The sequence below is a fragment of the Channa argus genome, chromosome 12 (genome assembly GCF_033026475.1).
Source record: "Channa argus isolate prfri chromosome 12, Channa argus male v1.0, whole genome shotgun sequence".
Taxonomy (NCBI): Eukaryota; Metazoa; Chordata; class Actinopteri; order Anabantiformes; family Channidae; genus Channa; species Channa argus.
Genome location: NC_090208.1, coordinates 10,759,139 through 10,776,611, shown reverse-complemented (window position 1 = coordinate 10,776,611; position 17,473 = coordinate 10,759,139). Strand labels below are relative to the sequence as shown.

Here is a 17,473-nt window from a genome sequence, read left to right as displayed (position 1 = left end):
TAAGGACTAATATATTTAAGAGGTTCTAAAGAAGACAAAACGGAACTAGAACCTTTCCTTCACAATAAAAGGGCAAAACTTGCCACTATAATTGAGATCAAGATTCAAAGATTCAGTTTCTTCAGTCAAGATTCAAGTGTTTATTGTCATATGCACAGATAGTACAATGTACAATGTACAATGAAATTCTTACTTTGCCTCTCCACATGAGAATTGACAAAAAATAGAAATTAAATAAAATACAAATAAAATACAAATAAGAGCAAACAAAATAAGAGCAATAAGGCAATAAAGGTGAGGTAGTGCAGTTCTGAGTAAGGCAATAAAGTGAGGTAGTGCAATTCTGAAAAAAATTGTGTGCAAATACAAAATGTGATTCGTAAGCAGTTGTGTCCATGTAAACAGTTGTGTCCGTGTAACAGTTATGTTATGTTATGTTCATGGTTGCAAACTCCTGTCAGCTGTTTAGGAGTCTGATGGCAGAGGGGAAGAAAGAGTTCTTCAGCCTTGAGGTTCTGCATTTCACACTTCTGTACCTACCTCCGTCCTGAGGGTAGAAGTGTGAACAGTCCGTGCTGGGGGAGGGAAGGGTCTTTGAGTATGGACGCAGCTCTCCTGTGGACTCTGCAGTGGTAGATGCTCTGCAGAGAGGGCAGTGGAGTCCAGGTGATCTTCTGTGCAGTCTTCACCACTCTCTGCAGGCGTTTGCGCGGTGGCTGATGCGTTCTCCTGTCCTTTCGCATGTCCACTATCATTTCCTTCGTCTTGTCCATGTTGAGGGTGAGGTTGTTGTCTCCACACCATGACACCAGACTGGCCACCTCCCTCCTGTAGGCTGCCTCGTCACCGCCAGCAATGCGTCCTGTCACTGCGGTGTCGTCCGCGAACTTCACGATGATGTTGTCCTTGTGGGAGGCGACACAGTCATAGTTGAACAGGGTGTAGAGCATGGGGCTGAGTACCCAACCCTGCGGAGTGCCAATGTTTGTGATGAGTCTGGCTGAAGTCCTGTTACCAATCCTGACAGACTGAGGCCTGCCAGGCAGGAAGTCTAGGAGCCAGTCACAGAGGGTGTGGTGACACCAAGTCTGGACAGTCTGTGGGTGAGTTTGGGGGATGACCGTGTTGAAGGCGGAGCTGTAGTCGATGAAAAGTATCCTGAGGTATGAGTCCTTATTTACAGATGAGAAAGGGAGTAGTGGATGGCAGCAGCAATGGCATTCGAGGTGGACCTGTTGGGCCGGTAGGCATACTGCAGGGGGTCAATAGTGTCAGGTATGCTGCTCTGAATGTGGGCCAGCACCACTCTCTCAAAACACTTCATAATGATTGGAGTGAGTGTCACTGGCCTGTAGTCATTCAGGCAGGTGGGTGGGTGGGCTCTTCTTAGGCATTTATATAAATGTTGCAATTCTCTGCAAATGACATTCTGCCATCACTAAAGCACATTGAAACCCAACAATTCCCCCTTGAGCAAGCCATAGGCAACAGTGGAGAGGAAAAACTCCCTTTAGAGGAAGAAACCTCCAGCAGAACCAGGCTCAGGGTGGGCGGCCATCTGCCTTGACCGGTTGGGGTGAGTGGAAAGTCGGGAGAGGAAAGCAAAGAGTAATAACAAAACACTGGGCACGTTGGTAGGTCTAGGAGCTGCACACTGGAAAACACACAACTCCAAAGCCAGGGACACCTGCAGAGATGGGCAAAGACAACTACGGGAGAGAAATTAACACAAAGTTAATGACATGCAGTGGTGGATTAATTTGGATCAATTGAAGGCTTTGTAAGGAGTTATCAGGATACCCCAACAGTAGCGAATTACAGTAAATAAATAAACAAACAAATAAGTTTTGTGTGTGAGGTAAATCTGGTCAAATCCTGGTCAAAAATGAATCCAAGATTCATCACAGTAAGTGGTCTAATAATTGTTTTGCAACTACTTAAAGGATTCTAAAAATGAGCAGGAGATTGGATACTGGTCTGTAATTGGCTAACACCTGCATCAGCACAAGATTTTTTTTAAGTGGGGGTTTGATCACAGCAACCTCATTGGCCCTTGGTACATATCCCATTTCTAAACATAGATTGATCAAATCTAATATTGATGTGTTTATTAAAGGTAAAAAATCTTGGAGCAATCTGATTGAGTTATGTGTATTTGTGTGTGTGTGTCTTGGCTACATAATCAGGGTATGCTGATCTGAAAAATGACAAGTATTTCCGTCATAAGTAAAATTTTATTATCTCGATCGAACAAAATTAGTAAAAAGTGCTACTCAAGCCTTGTTGGTGGCGTTACATTACAAAGCTGGTGGTGATGTCTTCTCTTTGAAACATTTCCTTCAAGGGGGTCTTTGAAGTCCACCCATGCTCTTTTGCAAACTTGTAAGTGCATCCAAAGAGATCAGGAAATGTCTTCATCACATCAAAGTGAGGGGCATCCTTGGGGCTGCGATGGAGAAGGAAAACTACATAAATGAATGTTTAACACCGAGCAAAAGCCAACTGCTGATTAAGTTTGATAGATAATTTTGTAACACTTTGTAGGGAATTATTTCCATTGTATTTTTTCCACATTATTTTTATTAAATTGTAAAAGGTTTTGTTATTTAAATTCTGGTATTCGAGATGAATACGGTTGCATAGCATAAGGAAGTAATATTCTATAAAACACACACACATTGTTTTTAAATGCTTGATTAAAAATTGTACTGAAGTGTAGTACTTGTCAAAATATAATTTTCTCACTTTCTCACTAATTGACTTTAACTTACGGGTGTTCATGCACGTTTCTTATAAAGCGCAGTAATCCAAATGGACTTTCATTGTATGGTTTATTGCCTTCAATCTTCTGGAGTAACGGTAAGACCTAAAACACCAAATAGTTAAATTTACATTTGGTTTTATGTTTAAAATGAGGAATGAATTACAAACAAAAAAACAAACAAACAATAAAGCGCTATGGTCACTTCATTTTTCCATTGTAGAATATTAGATCCAGCCTCCATGTAGTTGTTAAATGAAGCAATTAATTTCAGGTCAGCATTTTGATACATTGCCACTTGCTTGTTGTTTCCAACCTCTTTTAGGAATCGAATTTTCCTGAAAAAAGATTAAGCTGCATGTTTAACAAAGCTCAAAGTACTTGAATTTTTACTGTATCAAAGAGACAAAAATGCTGGTACTAAGAGCAATAAAAAAGGGTAATTTAAAACAATTGACAACAAAAGATGAAGGGCTTAAGGTAAGTCACTGTGAGTTCTGTACTACTTTATTCTACTTCATTTTATTCTGAATTTGTTGGTTTATGACTAAATACATGCACTAATGGCTTTCCCATCATCCTCAGTGGTAGTTAACACTGTAAAAGATAACTTTTTGTTACAATTTGAAAATTTAAGTCAATGGGCCGGCTCAAAAGTGCATGTGGTGTAAACGCTTGGCTTAGTTTGGTTGATCTACATTTGTTAGATTATTGTATGACTAGTTTAAATGACTGTTTTGTAAACCTCTGTCTTGTTTGCTTTTTTCTGATTTGTCAGTAAAAACCAATCACATTAAGCTGCTTTGAGTGAAACTCCATATTTTTGTGCCTGGCAGCTAAATATAACACTGACGTTTACTGTGGTTTCTATTGTTTTTATTATAGTGAAAATAAACAACCATGAGCTAGTTTCCATCATAAAACATTTCTTTAAACTAACTACAGAAATCCCTTAATTTAACACACCTCTGTGTAAAAGGATTAACATTGTACCCTGCTTAGAATCAGCCTTTTAGCCAATGGAAAATTAGCTGGAAGCACCACTGTGTCACAAAGACACCAGCGGGACTATGGACCCTTGTTAACATTGTGCTAGTTCCATATAATAACAAAGGTAAATAAAAAAGAACATTTTGCATGTGATAAAAGAGATTCTACCTTTCTTCGACCCAGAAATAGGGGTGATTCAAGCATTTTTCAGATGTAGATCTGCTCTGTGGCTTTTCAATGATCATTTCGTCAATGAGATCATTTAGCAGCATATCTAGAGGCTTTTTATGAATGGGGACCACACATTCACAAATGCGGAAAAACAGTTTTCCAGCCTCCTTAAATGTTCGCAAAATGAAATTTAATTAGTGAATGTCTGTTTTTAATTGTCAAAACAAGCTTAACAAAAAAATAAACCTAACCTGTAATTCTTTGTTTAGTATGTCTTCTATCTCGTTTTTGTCTTTGAAAGTCTCACTCTTCATCGCCCATTCTGGCCCTAAATCTGGTCGAATAGTTTGGACGGTGAGTAAGCATTTACTTTTGGTGAAATCGGCCAGTCGTATGTTTTCCTTGATATCTGCAAAATGAACGGGATAGATTGATTTAGTAAACAAAATTATATATTCATCAATATTTATTTATTTGTTTAACCTACCAATCCAAAGATTTTTCATTTGAAGATTCCCATGGAGAATCGGAGGAGTGTGATGGTGAAGCACCCTTAAAGCTAGTAGAACTTGGTAGAAAAGTTTCTTTAATGGAAAATCCATTTTTTTGGCCAAAATGTATTCCTCCAAGTTGTATTCATAAAGTTTAAAAGCCAGATATCCGAAGTCGTCATCCTCTACCGCGTCACAGTATTGTGGAAAAGGTGATTCGGAAAGGGCTAGATATCGGAAAAATACTTCTTCATTCTTCAGCTCTTGGTAGTTGTCGTTAGTCTTTGCCATTCTCTTAATTGCAATTTCTGTACCATCATATCTCAGCCCCAGAAAAATGTAAGTGCCATCACTACCCTTTGCAATATAGAGACTTTCATCGATAGACATCAAGGTGCCAACACTGGTGACTTCATCACTGGTTTCAAACTTGTCTAGTTTTTCTCTCCACCTTTTGCTCAATTGCAGCCTTTTTGGTTCTACTCTTGTGCAGGAAACTGCATGTGAAGTAGTATGCTTAAGGCGCTTCTTAATTTTTGCATAGGAAAAATCAAGAGAAATTAAGAGTCGGCCATTTATGTTAAAAAGGTGTTCAGTCGACATCAGATCCTCCGACCTGCCAAAGGTTTGGAACTCTTCTTCTGGTGACTTTTCTTCTATAGTCAGTTGAAAAGAGCTCCGCTTTCCATTTGATGTAAGTGCATGGCCGTTTCCAGACGGCTGACATTCTTGAACTGAGACGTTGCCATATTCCTCAGCGACTGTGGGCATTTCCTCTCCGATGTTATCGCTTGTAGGGTTGCTGTGAGGCACTTCTGTTAGGCTTTGTTCCATTTGCAGCTGTAGGTGGACTTTGCTTATGAATGTCAGACCTTCAGACGTCTCCAGGTGTAGGACTAGGCCTAGCTGCTAGAACTGCCTATCAAAATGGAACTGGTACACCTGAGAGGAAAAGATAACCCAATAAAGTAACTGTAAAATGTTGAAACACTTTACAGACTCTTATTTATTTTTTTTTTTACAAAACTATGATATTTTTACATCGTATACCTTAGCCACTTTTACCCAGTTTGAGGATCTAAAAATAAGGGCATTGCTAACTGCTATGAACGTGCAAACCTGTCTGTATGCTAACCATTCAACCTAATTGGCACATACACCGATCAGGCACAACATTATAACCACCTGTGCAAATTAATGCTACTTTTACAAGGTTATAATTTCTCAGTTATTAGGTTGAAACTGTCAGAAAGGGATTAATTCTACTATTAGTTTATTATTGATAGAGAGGCAAGTGGAGTCACTATTGTCCTGAAATAACATATGAAGGCTTTGTGTGTGCTTTGTAATTTTTACAGGAACTTCTTAAAATACAGATACAAAATGCCCTTTTAACAGAGCCCACCACTCTCATGGACACACTAGATAACAGAGCAATGCTGAAGAAGCCACTTTCAGTTAACAAACATCATAAATCTTTGCCATAATGTTTGAAAGTGGAAAAAAATAAAACATTACACTTTTAATACCTACCAGTTTTCAAGTTATGAACAACTTCCTTAACATAACAAGGGCTAAACTGCACCTGTGTGACATTTAGCTACATTTCTAGAACGTAGCAGGAAGCATTAAACCCTTTTTTATGAACTTCCTGCTTTTTACCACTGCCAAGTTTAAAAGCTTAACTAAAAGCACACTTGCTTGTTCAGATCAGATTTCAACAGAAAACCTATTGCAGTGTTTGTTTACTTCTTTACACATATTGAATAACAATAAAAATATTTTAAATTATTAAGATAAATTAAGGAGGATTGTATTTGAAACTTACAGTATTGAAGTTGTATGTCCGCTGCGATATGTGCTCAATAACAATAAAGGTTGTTGCTGTAAAATTAAAACACAACAGTTTCAACTCCTCTCTGAAGCTCCCACAAGCTGCATCTCTCTCACTCTCCTTTTATTTGCCTGCTCCTCCCATTTACAGGAAAATGTATTGTCTTGCGTTGTTGAAGGTTGGGTAAGACTGGAGAGATGAAATGGGTTGTGAAGTAACAGGTTGAACTCCATTCCTAGCTTTTGGTTTAGGTTTCATTTCTTCTTTAAGTTTCTGATTCTTTTTTTTTTTTTTTTTTTTTTTGACTTTTCAGTCTTTATAGTCCAAATGCAAAAACTGTTGCTAAAATATGGATATTCTTCTTAAACCCATCAGACAATTATAAGACACATGCAGCCATAATGATGCTTGAACTGAAAATAAGTCCAAGGCTGTAAAGATCTTTGCAGTAAATAACTGTAATATACCACATAATCAATCAAACCTGTCAAGTTATACTTTTTATAAGAACACTTAAAATGATTTTAAAATGATTTAATATTGTAAGGCAAACAAAGAACAAAAAAAAAAAAAAAAATGGCTGCTGTAGCTGGATGCCAAACAAGAGAGAGAAGGTGGGACGTGGCAGAACTTTTAAATGTCAGCCTCCAGGTGTCAGGCATGTCAATCCAGGATACCTGCAAGACTCTAAAACGATGCAGCTTAATAATACAGTAGTTTAGGTTGCGTTTATCTTCTATTTGTTTTAATGCCATTATTACAGACAAAAGGCTTCTTCATTATGATTAACACATTTTATATCAAAAATACTTTTTTGATATTTGATCCTATAAAAAAATATTTTAACAATCCCAGTGTTCATTGTCTACTTAGTAAAATTAATTTTCATTTTGAGTGTTCATTACAGTAAAAGTAATTACTGATTGATAATGGGAAAAATGAGAATATGGAATAAAACTTTGGATATATGGAATGAAACTTGAGAATATTGACTGAAAGTCTGAATATATGGAGTGAAAGTCTAGATTTGTGGAGTGAAAGTCTGAGTTTATGGAACAAATGTTTGAGTAAATGGAACGAGTCTGAATGTTTTTAATATACTGAATGAAAGTCTGAATATATGTCATGAAAGTAAATAAATATGTGGAATGAAATTTTGAATATATTGATTAAAGGTTTCTTAATATGGAACCAAACTCTGAATATACGCAATGAAACATAATATCATATGATATTAAAGATTGCAACTGAGGCGCAGGCGGTAGAGCCGTCCTCCACCAGTCCCAGCTTTTGGTTTGATCCCCGGCTTCTCCAGTCCTATATCAAAGTGTTCTTGAGCAATAATAATAAGAATTCATTTTATTTATAAAGCACTTTACATTTGTGGGCAAATTTCAAAGTGCTACACAAGCAGATTAAAAGCAATAAAACAAAAGCATGTAAAGCATAGAAACCTATTTAGATTTTATTTTATGCTTTATATGTAATGATTCCATTAATACGCTTTTCTGAACAGAAAAGTCTTTTACCGTTTTTTGAAACAGTCCACAGTCTGTGGTGCCCTCATGCTTACCAGAGCAGGGAACTTTAGTTTAAGTTGGATATTGTAGTTTTAAGTATAATTTGTCAAGGATTTTAGAAACTCAAATAAAATTATATTAATTTATCATATTGTATTGTAAAGGGTACAGAAGTATGTATAATTTTAGTTTTAATAAGATAATAGTAAATACAACTGTAGAGTGACTGCATTTTAATTTGTAGATGTGGCTATTTCATCACATTAACGCAAAACATAAAATTTGCAAATTTAGTGGACAAATGTTAATAACTTTAAAGTGTTTTCCATACGTGGAAAGGGAGAAAATTAATAAAGACATTTCAAATGATCATTACACTGTGGCATCTTAATGAAGAAGGAAGCAAACAGCCTCAGTGGTGAGACTTCCTTTTGCCATTAAGCTCTTTATTTTTCAATTAATACATAACATAATATGGTAACATAACGTAACGATTAATTTACTAAAGATAAGAATTCATCATTCATTTACTTTTCAATATAATAATTCAAAGTATGCACTGCAGGGCATTATTCCTCCCACCAGAAATAGCGAAGTTTTTTTACAATATAATTAAAGGAACAGCTTGTTAAAGTTAAAGGAATGTGGTAAAATCTACATTTCCTCAGTAAACAGTTCCCTTTACTTTAGTTTTAAACGCTGTAATAAAACAGAAGAATGAACATGAAATCACTATCACTGTGTCAGTGTCCACCAGAACCTGTGGCACATTAAGTGGAACAGATGTAAGTTAAGGATTTGGTAAACTTAGAGAAAGGTCTTTCAAGCTACGCCCTGTTGCCGAAAAAAGTTGTAATACTCTGTGACGAAAAGGTTGCTGTTAAACTGGGAGTGGAAGGGCTTGGCAAGGATCTACTGACCGTCTTGACACGGGGCTAAAAAAAAAAAACAGATTGGCGTGTATAAAACTAAAAGGATTTAGATTACTTTTACTCTTAAAAGCCTCATGATTTACCATCGCCAGTATGACCCTACTGGGTCAGCATCCGAAAAACCCCAGAAAGCCCAATCAAGTCTGGTTTTCTTTATAACTCACAAAACCGTTATTGGATTCGATTGTTTTTTCCCAAAATGCTATTAAACCCACTCTCTCTTTTAGTCTCACCTTAGACCTTGTCCTTACGTATGGAATCGCAGGGCATAATTTAACAAGATTACCTCACAACTCTCTTCTGTCTGACCATTTTATTGAATTTACAATAACGGACTACACAGCAGTTAGGGAAAAATTCCACTATAGCAGATCCTTAAGTAAAAAAGCTGTAAACAAATGAGTCTTTCATCATTTGCTTCACCATATGTCAATACAATGGAAAGTACCCACCTTAATGTTACTCCTGCACAAGTTGAATATCTTGCTGCTAATTCTGCAGCCTCACTACAAAAACTACTTGATAGTGTTGCCCCTCTGAAAAAGAAGGCAGTAAACCAGAAGAGGGGATCTCCATGGTATAGTTCGCAAACACGCAACTTAAAACGGGAAAGTTGGAAAGGAAGTGGCGTTCCAGAAAGATAGAAGTATCTCATTTAGCCTGGAAAAACAGTTTTAAAATGTACAAAAAAGCTCTCTGTGATGCCAGAACAGCATATTATTCATCATTAATAGAAGAAAACAAGAACAACCCCCGGTTTCTGTTCAGCACTGTAGCCAGGCTGACTAAGAGCCATAGTTCTGTTGAGCCTAGTTTTCCCTTAACTCTGAGCAGCAATGACTTCATGACTTTCTTTATGAATAAAATTGTAGCTATTAGAGAAAGAATTCACCTGATCCTCCCCCCTAAATATTACAGATAGATCTTTACATACAACACTGCTAGACTCATCAATAAGGCCCCAATCCCTGTTAGACTGCTTTTTACCCATAGATCTCTCTGAGCTAACTTCAATTATTACCTCATCTAAACCAACAACCTGTCTGCTAGACCCTATTCCAACTAGACTGCTTAAGGAAGCTTTACACTTAATAGATACGTTCGTATTAGATATCGTTCAACTATCTTTAGAAACAGGCCTATAAGGTAGCTGTAATTAAACCATTACCTAAAAAACCCTGTCTTGACCCAGGTATTTTAGCCAATTATACAACAATATCTAATCGCCCCTTTATTCCTAAAATACTTGAAAAAGTAGTCGCTAAACAATTATGTGACCACCTGTACAGGAATAATTTGTATGAAGACTTTCAGTCAGGATTTCGAGTTCATCATAGTACAGAAACAGCACTGGTAAAAGTCACCAACGATCTTTTCTTGGCCTCAGATAATGGACTCTATACTTGTTCTGTTAGATCTTAGTGCTGCATTTGATAGCATTGATCATAACATTTTATTACAGAGACTGGAACATGGAACTGGGATTAAAGGAACTGCACTAGGTTGGTTTAAATCTTATCTGTCTGATAGATTTCAATTTGTTCATGTTAATGATGAATCCTCCATGCACACAAAGGTTAGCTATGGAGTTCCACAAGGCTCTGTGTTAGGACCAATACTTTTTACTTTATATATGTCTCCTTTAGGCAACATTATTAGAAAGCACTCCATAAATTTCAATGGCTATGCTGATGATACCCAGCTATATTCATCTATGGAACCAGATGAAATAAATTGGTTAATCAAGCTTCAAGCCTACAAGACAGAAAGGCCTGGATGTCCCACAATTTTTACTTGTAAACTTAGACAAAACTGAAGTCATAATATTTGGGCCCAAAATCTAAGAAATATAATGTCCAACCATATTGTCACTCTAGATGGCATAAGTCTGGCCTCCAGTACTACTGCAAGGAACCTTGGAGTTATTTTTGACCAGGATTTGTCCTTTACCTCACATCTTCCACCTACGGACACTGCCCAAATTAGGAGCATCCTGTCTCAAAGTGATGTCGAGAAACTAGCCCATGCATTTGTTACTTCAAGGTTGGACTACTGTAATTCCCTACTTTCAGGATGCCCCAGTAATTACCTAAAGAGCCTGCAATTAATCCAAAGTGCTGCAGCAAGAGTGCTGACTGGAACTAGCAAGAGAGATCATATTTCACCTTCATTAGCTTCTCTCCTTTGGCTTCCCATTAAATTTAAAATAGAATTTAAAACCCTGCTTCTTACATATAAAGCTATCAACAGTCAGGCTCCATCATATATAGAAGACCTCATAGCACCATATCATCCCAGTAGACCACTTCGATCTCAGAATGCAGACCTACCTGTGGTTGCCAGAATTTCCAAAGCTAGAATGGGAGGCAGAGCCTTTAGCTATCAAGCTCCTCTCCTGCGGAACCAGATCCCAGTCTAGGCTTAAAGGCTTAAAACCCACCCCACAATTGTCACCAGTGTATGACATTAACACTTTGTGTACACTCCTGTAGTTGTCTTTCTCCTTCTCTGTCTCCCTCTCTCTGTCTCTTTCTGCCTCTGTCTGCAGGTGTCTCCGGCTTTAGAGCTGTGTGTTTTCCAGTGTGCAGCTACTGGTCCTACCAACCTGCCCAATGTTTTGTTGTTGCTTTTGTTGCTCTATGTCTTTTCTCTTTTCTCAAGGCAGATGGCCGCCCACCCTGAGACTGGTTCTGCTGGAGGTTTCTTCCATTAAAGGGAGTTTTTCCTCTCAACTGTTGCCCAGGGCTGGCTCAAGGGGGAAATGTTGAGTTCTCTCTATACATTCAAAGTCTTTGACTTTATTCTGTAAAGTGCCTTGAGATGACTTTGTTGTGAATTGGTGCTATATAAATAAAGTTGAATTGAAAACGTACATGAAGTTCACATTGACAACTGACATTCATTTGACTTAAAGATCACTTCTTTTTCATTGTATGAGCCGAATTCCTATCGCGCTTAATCAATTTTAATATAATGGCCCAGAGTGAAGTGCTGATTACGAACGTACGTGCTACCTCTTTGCACCTTAAAAGTATGTTGTTTGTTTCGCCTGATCGCCTGCAACCATCTTTTTTTTTTTTTTTTTAAGTTTTGGATATTTTGGAAACAAGCAAAATGAGAAGTTTGTCTATTTTTGCACCGCACTTGAACTTTCTGCTATGCTACGAATACTCGGGTTTTAAGATTCTGCAATTGTTCCTATGTAATGACTTACAACGGACGTCAGGCAGCCTGTTCTTGGCTCCTTCCAGTGGATAAATGTGGAAGTGTGAAAAAGGTGCGCTGTCAAACCTTTCTTCAATATGTAACCTTTTTAGCATATGCCAATCTTTCTTTGCAGGGTCAGTGTTGGGAATAAATATATACCAGATACTGTGAGAAGCACAAATTGCTTACAATGGAAGGATCTCACCTTGTGTAAAGAAAACATGTTTTCTTCCTAGTTATATCATCATATGAGATGTTTCCTAACTTCAGACGAGCACCGCTACCTCCGCTTTTTTTGCACCGCTACCATGACATCAAATTCCAATTCGTCAGTCAGTGTAGTGCTATTACTTTGCATGAGCTGGCCAATATGCTCCAAAGACATGTCTGCATTGTACTGATCGCTGGAGCGTCACTTGCAAATGAAGGACCTGTCAACACAACATTTAAACACCAACTTTCTGCCGTTGAACTTTGCATTGCATGAGTTATCACATCTGTTAGCATGTTTCTAATCTTATTTGGTACATCGTGCATGCTGCTAAAATTAATGTCATGCAAGTCCACATGTTGACGCAGCTCCACTTAACTAAATTCTGGTACCTTATCCTGATCTGACTCCCTGTCTGAAGGAAAAGGAAATTTTATTACCCATCGCAGCATCTGACAAAGTCAACATAAACACAGCAGCGGTTATGACAGCAGCTGTGTGATAAGTCATATTTATAACTAGTTTTCATTAAGAACTTGTTAATGCATCCACAGACAGTAGGATTCAGTACTGCGGACTGATGACGAGGACAACACGTTGCGATGCCTGTTGGCTGCAAAGACGAACGGCAGGTTGGCTTTAATGAGCCTTTTTCTGAATTAAACACACTGCACTCCTGACAGAATGCCACCAGGAGGGTACCGCGGACATACCGCACACAAAAACCATGACTCTTTAAGGGCTACATCTGCGGCCTGTCAGTTGGATGCAACTTACCCAAGAAAAAGTATTGTTTGAGTTAGCTGATTATTTGCACACTGCTAGCTAAGCTAACAAGTTCTCTTTTGGTGACTCCAGCAATGCTGAACATACTAGGCTGCTTTGCTAAGTTAGTTAGCCAAGTTAACTGATGTTAAATTAAACAGAAGAAACAATGTGATACCAGTGGAACTTCTGTTATTCAACTCTCTTCACCACAGTTACACTTACACTAGGAGTATTTAGCTAACGATATTTAGTTTATTATATTTAATCGTTGTCTCCACTGCTCCACTTGCCACCATCTTTCTTTGTTCCTGCTCCTCTTTTTTCGCTCCCAGAATGATAACAGCTTTTATTTTCATCGGCTAGTTTGCCTTGTTTCATGATTCGGGAATTTGTTTCATTCCCGAATCATGCGCTATTTGTAACTGGAGTGAGAGTCGGGGTCCTCTTAGGTAGGTCTCCGACTGTGAGTGTCATGGCAAACTTTTCACACTATGCTGTGCATAGTTTAACGTCTGATTCTAATATTTCCATTATGAGGGGTGTATGAGCCAACCAAGGGGGTTAGTTTAGTTACTTGTTTTATGTAATGTTTGCTTGTGTGTGTAATGTAATTGTTTATGTAATGTGTGTTTGTGACGTGTCTATGTACTGATGATGTCTTTAGTGACATCATCTGGCTTTGATAGTTTGCCTTTGATGGTTGCCTTTGTAGATACCTTTAAGTTTGTTGACCAGTGGTCAAGGAAACAATGCAATGTTAAGGGTTTGTTAAGGAGAGATGCAGTTTTTAGCTCAGCTACTGAAGGGTGTAAACGTGACACAGTAACCGGAGCAGAGGAACTCTGACTACAAGAAAGGTGTGGGCCGCAACAAGGTAGAAGAAAAGGGTTCTGTGTGTAGCTGTAGAGGGACACGTGTCTTAACAAGTTCTGTGAGTCCTGCGCGTTCAGACATACTTTGAGAAACTTGTTTGATGATACAGCTAGTCAGCCTGCTTGTGAGATCACTGTGCTTAAAGTTGTATGTACAGTTGATCTGTCATCGGCTAAGTTGAGAAGCAAGTACAATAAATGTTCAATGTTTGTCTAACAACGATCTCGAGTGAAGTATGTGCTGAAGCGGCAGGAGCGTCAGATTCCAGTAAGATCACCTCTACAAGGAGTCTCAGCTATTTGTTGCCAATTGTCTTATACTGCACAATGGTCCAAGGATAAGGGCATGTTATAGGACCCTAACTATAAATCAAAACAAAAGTGCCAGTTTGGCCAGTTTTATTTGTAACAAAAACTTTATTAGCTTACTACATCCATTATGTCTTTTCTTGTCCTTTCTATCATGTATTTCTTTATTAAATAATGTAAGATTGTCATTTACAATAGAACTTGAATAAAGCAATTCAGAAGTAAAAAGGATAAACTGTACAACAAGCTTGAGTGTATAACTATTAGCAAAATCATCAAAATGTTATAAAAATAGACTTTTAAAAAAAAAAAATTAACTTATTATGTTTTACATTGTTAATACGTAAGTTCTCTGTAAAGATTTTTGTATCCAAAGAGGCAACGGTAAGAAGAGCGATAATAAATATAAAAGCTTTATCAACAAAAAGGCAAACGAACAGAAAATGTGAACTGGGTTTAAATAAACAAGGGAACAGGTGAAACCTAATTGGGACTAACAAGGTAAATTGAGAAACTAAAAAAGACTAAAAGACTGACAGGAAGTGGGGCTGAGTGACTACAAAATAAAAGTCCAGGACAGGATGTAAAGAAAGAAAACAAAGAGAATTCCAGGCTCATGACATTCTCTCATGACATAAACAAACCTTTATAAAATAGAAGTACTAAGGTGAAGAGACAGTTTCTCTACTGTCACGTTTTTGTTTTTTTGTTTTTTCTGCTTGTACAAATCAAAATTTAGATTTGAAATCTACAATCCTTTTTTATTTCAACTACACTTCAAAACACTAGACTGGGACTCCTGAACTGGGACACCCAGATGCTCCTCGTGACTTGTTGACGTCATTACCAAGCTGGTGGTCACGTCTCCTCTTTGAAACATTTCTTTCAGAGGGGTCTCTGAATTCCACCCTTGACTTTCGGCGAACTTGTAGACACATCCAAACAAACCAGGAAACAATGCCATTACATCAACTTTGGCTGCATCCTTGGCACTGCAAAAAAGTGAAACTTTGTAATTGGCTCTCTTATTTTTATAAAATATTTTTTTTTTTTTAAATAATCACCAAAATCTATCTGCTGATTTTCACTGTGAAAGTTCTTGAAAGATCTAGAACATGTGAGTAAACTGACTTTGTTTTAATATACTTTTGTCCCTTTTTAAATTAAATATTTTTAAAAATATTTAATATTTAAATAAAAAAGACACTAAAACATGCACTAATTTGTCAAACTGCCTTGGGTATTAGAATAATGATTAGACTACAACAAGTGTAATGTAATGTGAAAAATTTAAATTTTAGGAGTTTAATTCATTTATATATAATTATTATTATAAATAATAATGAGAAACTCTTTAAGGCTCCGAGTCACTTTTAAACTCAGTTGTACTCACTAGTGCACATAGAGGTTGCGTATAAAGCGCAGTAAGCCCAGTGTGGTGTCTGGGTAGGCTTTGTTCTTGGCATCCATCTTGTGGACCAGCTCTGGAGGAAACTGAAACAGCAAAGTAATTCGTCATAAAGTGGAGTTTAGATATGTAGAAATGACATTTGTTGATTATTGTAGTTACCTTAGTTTTCCACTGTTTGAAGGATCCATCCCCAGCACATTTCTCCAATGAGCTAATCAGGTCTTGATCAGCCTTTCGACAGTTTTGCGCCTCCTCTGTGTTACCAATGTTTTTCAGGTACTCTACTCTCCTGAAAAGAGTTGGTAATTTAAATTATATAAATAAATAAAAAAACATGTCAAAGTGTTCATGAGGCTACATAAAAAGTAGAAAAATAAATTGAACTAAATTTAAAACGTCAATCCACGAACATTTCTTTCTTACTTTTGACAGTCCCAAAAGAAAGGATGACTCAAGCATTCTTCCACCTCAGGTCTCTTCTTTGGTTCTTTATCGATCATCCACTCAATGAGATCCTTCGCCACCACATCTTCAACATGGTCCAAAGTGTAAATTCCTTTATGAATGTTGTACTCACATTCAAAGGATACATGTATGTCCCCAAAAGGATGGTGTCCTCCAGACAGGATATAATAAACCAGCATCCCTGCCACCTTAAGATTAATTAAGAACATTTTAGTGATTAAGTATTTTTCATGTAGTCATGAGTAAAATTTGTGAAACAGAAATACTGACCTGTATATCAGTGTTTGACTTATATGGTATGTTAGCTTGTCCCACTAAAGTCTCCTTGGCCATCCAACATTTTGTTCCTGCCCTCCTGGTGTGCAAAGTTTGTGATCCCTGGGGTAGTCGGCGACTTATTCCAAAATCTGCTAATCTTGCTCTTCCATTAACATCTACAGGATAAATTATAAATTCCAGATTTTTCATATGCCTTTTTTTCATATAGTGATTTTTAGTATATTTCTGACTTGTCTTACCAATCAGCACATTCTGTGGTTTGAGATCTCGATGCAGAATTTGAGGATTTTGACAGTGAAGCACCCTCAGACTCTCCAGAACCTGACGAACAAGTTTCTCTAAAGGGAGACCACCATCGTTGTTTTTGATGTACTCCTCCAAGGTGCATTCACAAAGTTGAAGAGCAAGATATCCAAAGTTCTCATCCTCTGCAAAGTCAACGTACCGTACAATAGATGGTTCATCAAGCTCTGGAAGTCGCAGAAATCCTTCCTCATTCCGCAGCACTTGGTAGTTACATTTAGACATTCTTTTAATCGCAACTTCAGTACCATCATCTCTGAGCCCCAAGAAGACTTCAGTACCATCACTTCCTATTGCAATGCGGAAGCCTGCATCATTAATATAAATAATGCTCCTAATTCTGCTTAATTCACTTTCGTCCATGCTGACAAGCTTCTCTAACTCTTTTCTCCATCTAATGCTGGTTGGCAGCCATTTTTGTTTTACAGACGATCTAGGGGAATCGAGGTTGAATGGCATTACATTCGATGTTGATTCCACAACAGGAACAGCTGCTGCCGGATCAGTTGCAGTAGCGCACACCTCATCACTTGGGTTTTCTGAATGTTGCTTATTTTTCTTCTTCTTTTTCTTCTTTTTCTTGGTTGGATTGCTAAAATGATTTTTTCTCTCTCACTCTCTCTCCTCCCATTTACAGGAACATGTACTGTGAGATTTTTCATAGCGTGAGATGGGTTGTCACATAACAGATGGACTGCCCTTCCTCCCTTTCAGTTTAGGTTTCATTTCTCCTTTAAGTTTCTGTAACAATGTTTCTTTGACATTCCAGTCTCCATGGTGTAAATGTAAGAAATGTTGCTAAAATATAGATATTCCCACCTTAAACCCGTCAGACAGGTGCACTCATAACGACCCTTCAACTGAAAATAAGTCCAAGACAGTAAGTAAATATACTGTGACATAATCAAACCTTCTAAGTTATTTCAAAACAAATGAAATGCTACTGCAG

At 37.6% G+C, this 17,473-nt stretch overlaps 2 protein-coding genes across 6 annotated transcripts; both read right to left on the bottom strand.

Moving 5' to 3' along the window:
• Positions 1-116: 116 nt before the first annotated feature.
• LOC137137422 (2-5A-dependent ribonuclease-like) lies at positions 117-6,443 on the bottom strand. Of its 5 annotated transcripts, none has more exons than XR_010915724.1 (7): positions 6,242-6,443; positions 4,410-5,355; positions 4,174-4,331; positions 3,920-4,089; positions 2,948-3,099; positions 2,772-2,866; positions 117-2,465 (listed from the first exon to the last, which is right to left on the bottom strand). XR_010915724.1 is itself a non-coding variant. In XM_067523659.1 (7 exons), the coding sequence occupies exons 2-7, from the start codon at positions 5,245-5,247 to the stop codon at positions 2,423-2,425; spliced, it is 1,437 nt and encodes a 478-aa protein (XP_067379760.1). In that variant the 5' UTR covers positions 5,248-5,355; positions 6,242-6,439; the 3' UTR covers positions 117-2,422. The 5 variants fall into 5 exon arrangements, 3 of the variants coding, with proteins under 3 accessions (XP_067379760.1, XP_067379759.1, XP_067379762.1); XR_010915723.1 differs by having other exon boundaries at positions 117-2,446; positions 6,242-6,442; XM_067523659.1 differs by having other exon boundaries at positions 2,967-3,099; positions 6,242-6,439.
• A 7,711-nt stretch (positions 6,444-14,154) lies between these two features.
• On the bottom strand, positions 14,155-17,152 carry LOC137137522 (serine/threonine-protein kinase/endoribonuclease IRE2-like). Its single transcript, XM_067523883.1, has 6 exons — positions 16,461-17,152; positions 16,213-16,376; positions 15,901-16,130; positions 15,637-15,766; positions 15,460-15,560; positions 14,155-15,058 (listed from the first exon to the last, which is right to left on the bottom strand). Exons 1-6 carry the CDS (start codon positions 16,981-16,983, stop codon positions 14,833-14,835), a joined length of 1,374 nt encoding a protein of 457 aa, XP_067379984.1. The 5' UTR covers positions 16,984-17,152; the 3' UTR covers positions 14,155-14,832.
• Positions 17,153-17,473: the final 321 nt, after the last annotated feature.

What these genes read in the sequence shown, in the direction of transcription:
- LOC137137422 (XM_067523658.1), bottom strand. Translation starts at nt 5,247, where the DNA reads ATGGAACAAAGCCTAACAGAAGTGCCTCACAGCAACCCTACAAGCGAT. An exon ending in AATGAAAAATCTTTGGATTG is followed by an intron (nt 4,332 to 4,409) that starts GTAGGTTAAACA and finishes TTCATTTTGCAG; the next exon opens with ATATCAAGGAAAACATACGA. An exon ending in TACTAAACAAAGAATTACAG is followed by an intron (nt 4,090 to 4,173) that starts GTTAGGTTTATT and finishes CGAACATTTAAG; the next exon opens with GAGGCTGGAAAACTGTTTTT.
- LOC137137522 (XM_067523883.1), bottom strand. Translation starts at nt 16,983, where the DNA reads ATGCCATTCAACCTCGATTCCCCTAGATCGTCTGTAAAACAAAAATGG. An exon ending in TTCTTTTGGGACTGTCAAAA is followed by an intron (nt 15,767 to 15,900) that starts GTAAGAAAGAAA and finishes AACTCTTTTCAG; the next exon opens with GAGAGTAGAGTACCTGAAAA. An exon ending in CGCAACCTCTATGTGCACTA is followed by an intron (nt 15,059 to 15,459) that starts GTGAGTACAACT and finishes ACTTTTTTGCAG; the next exon opens with TGCCAAGGATGCAGCCAAAG.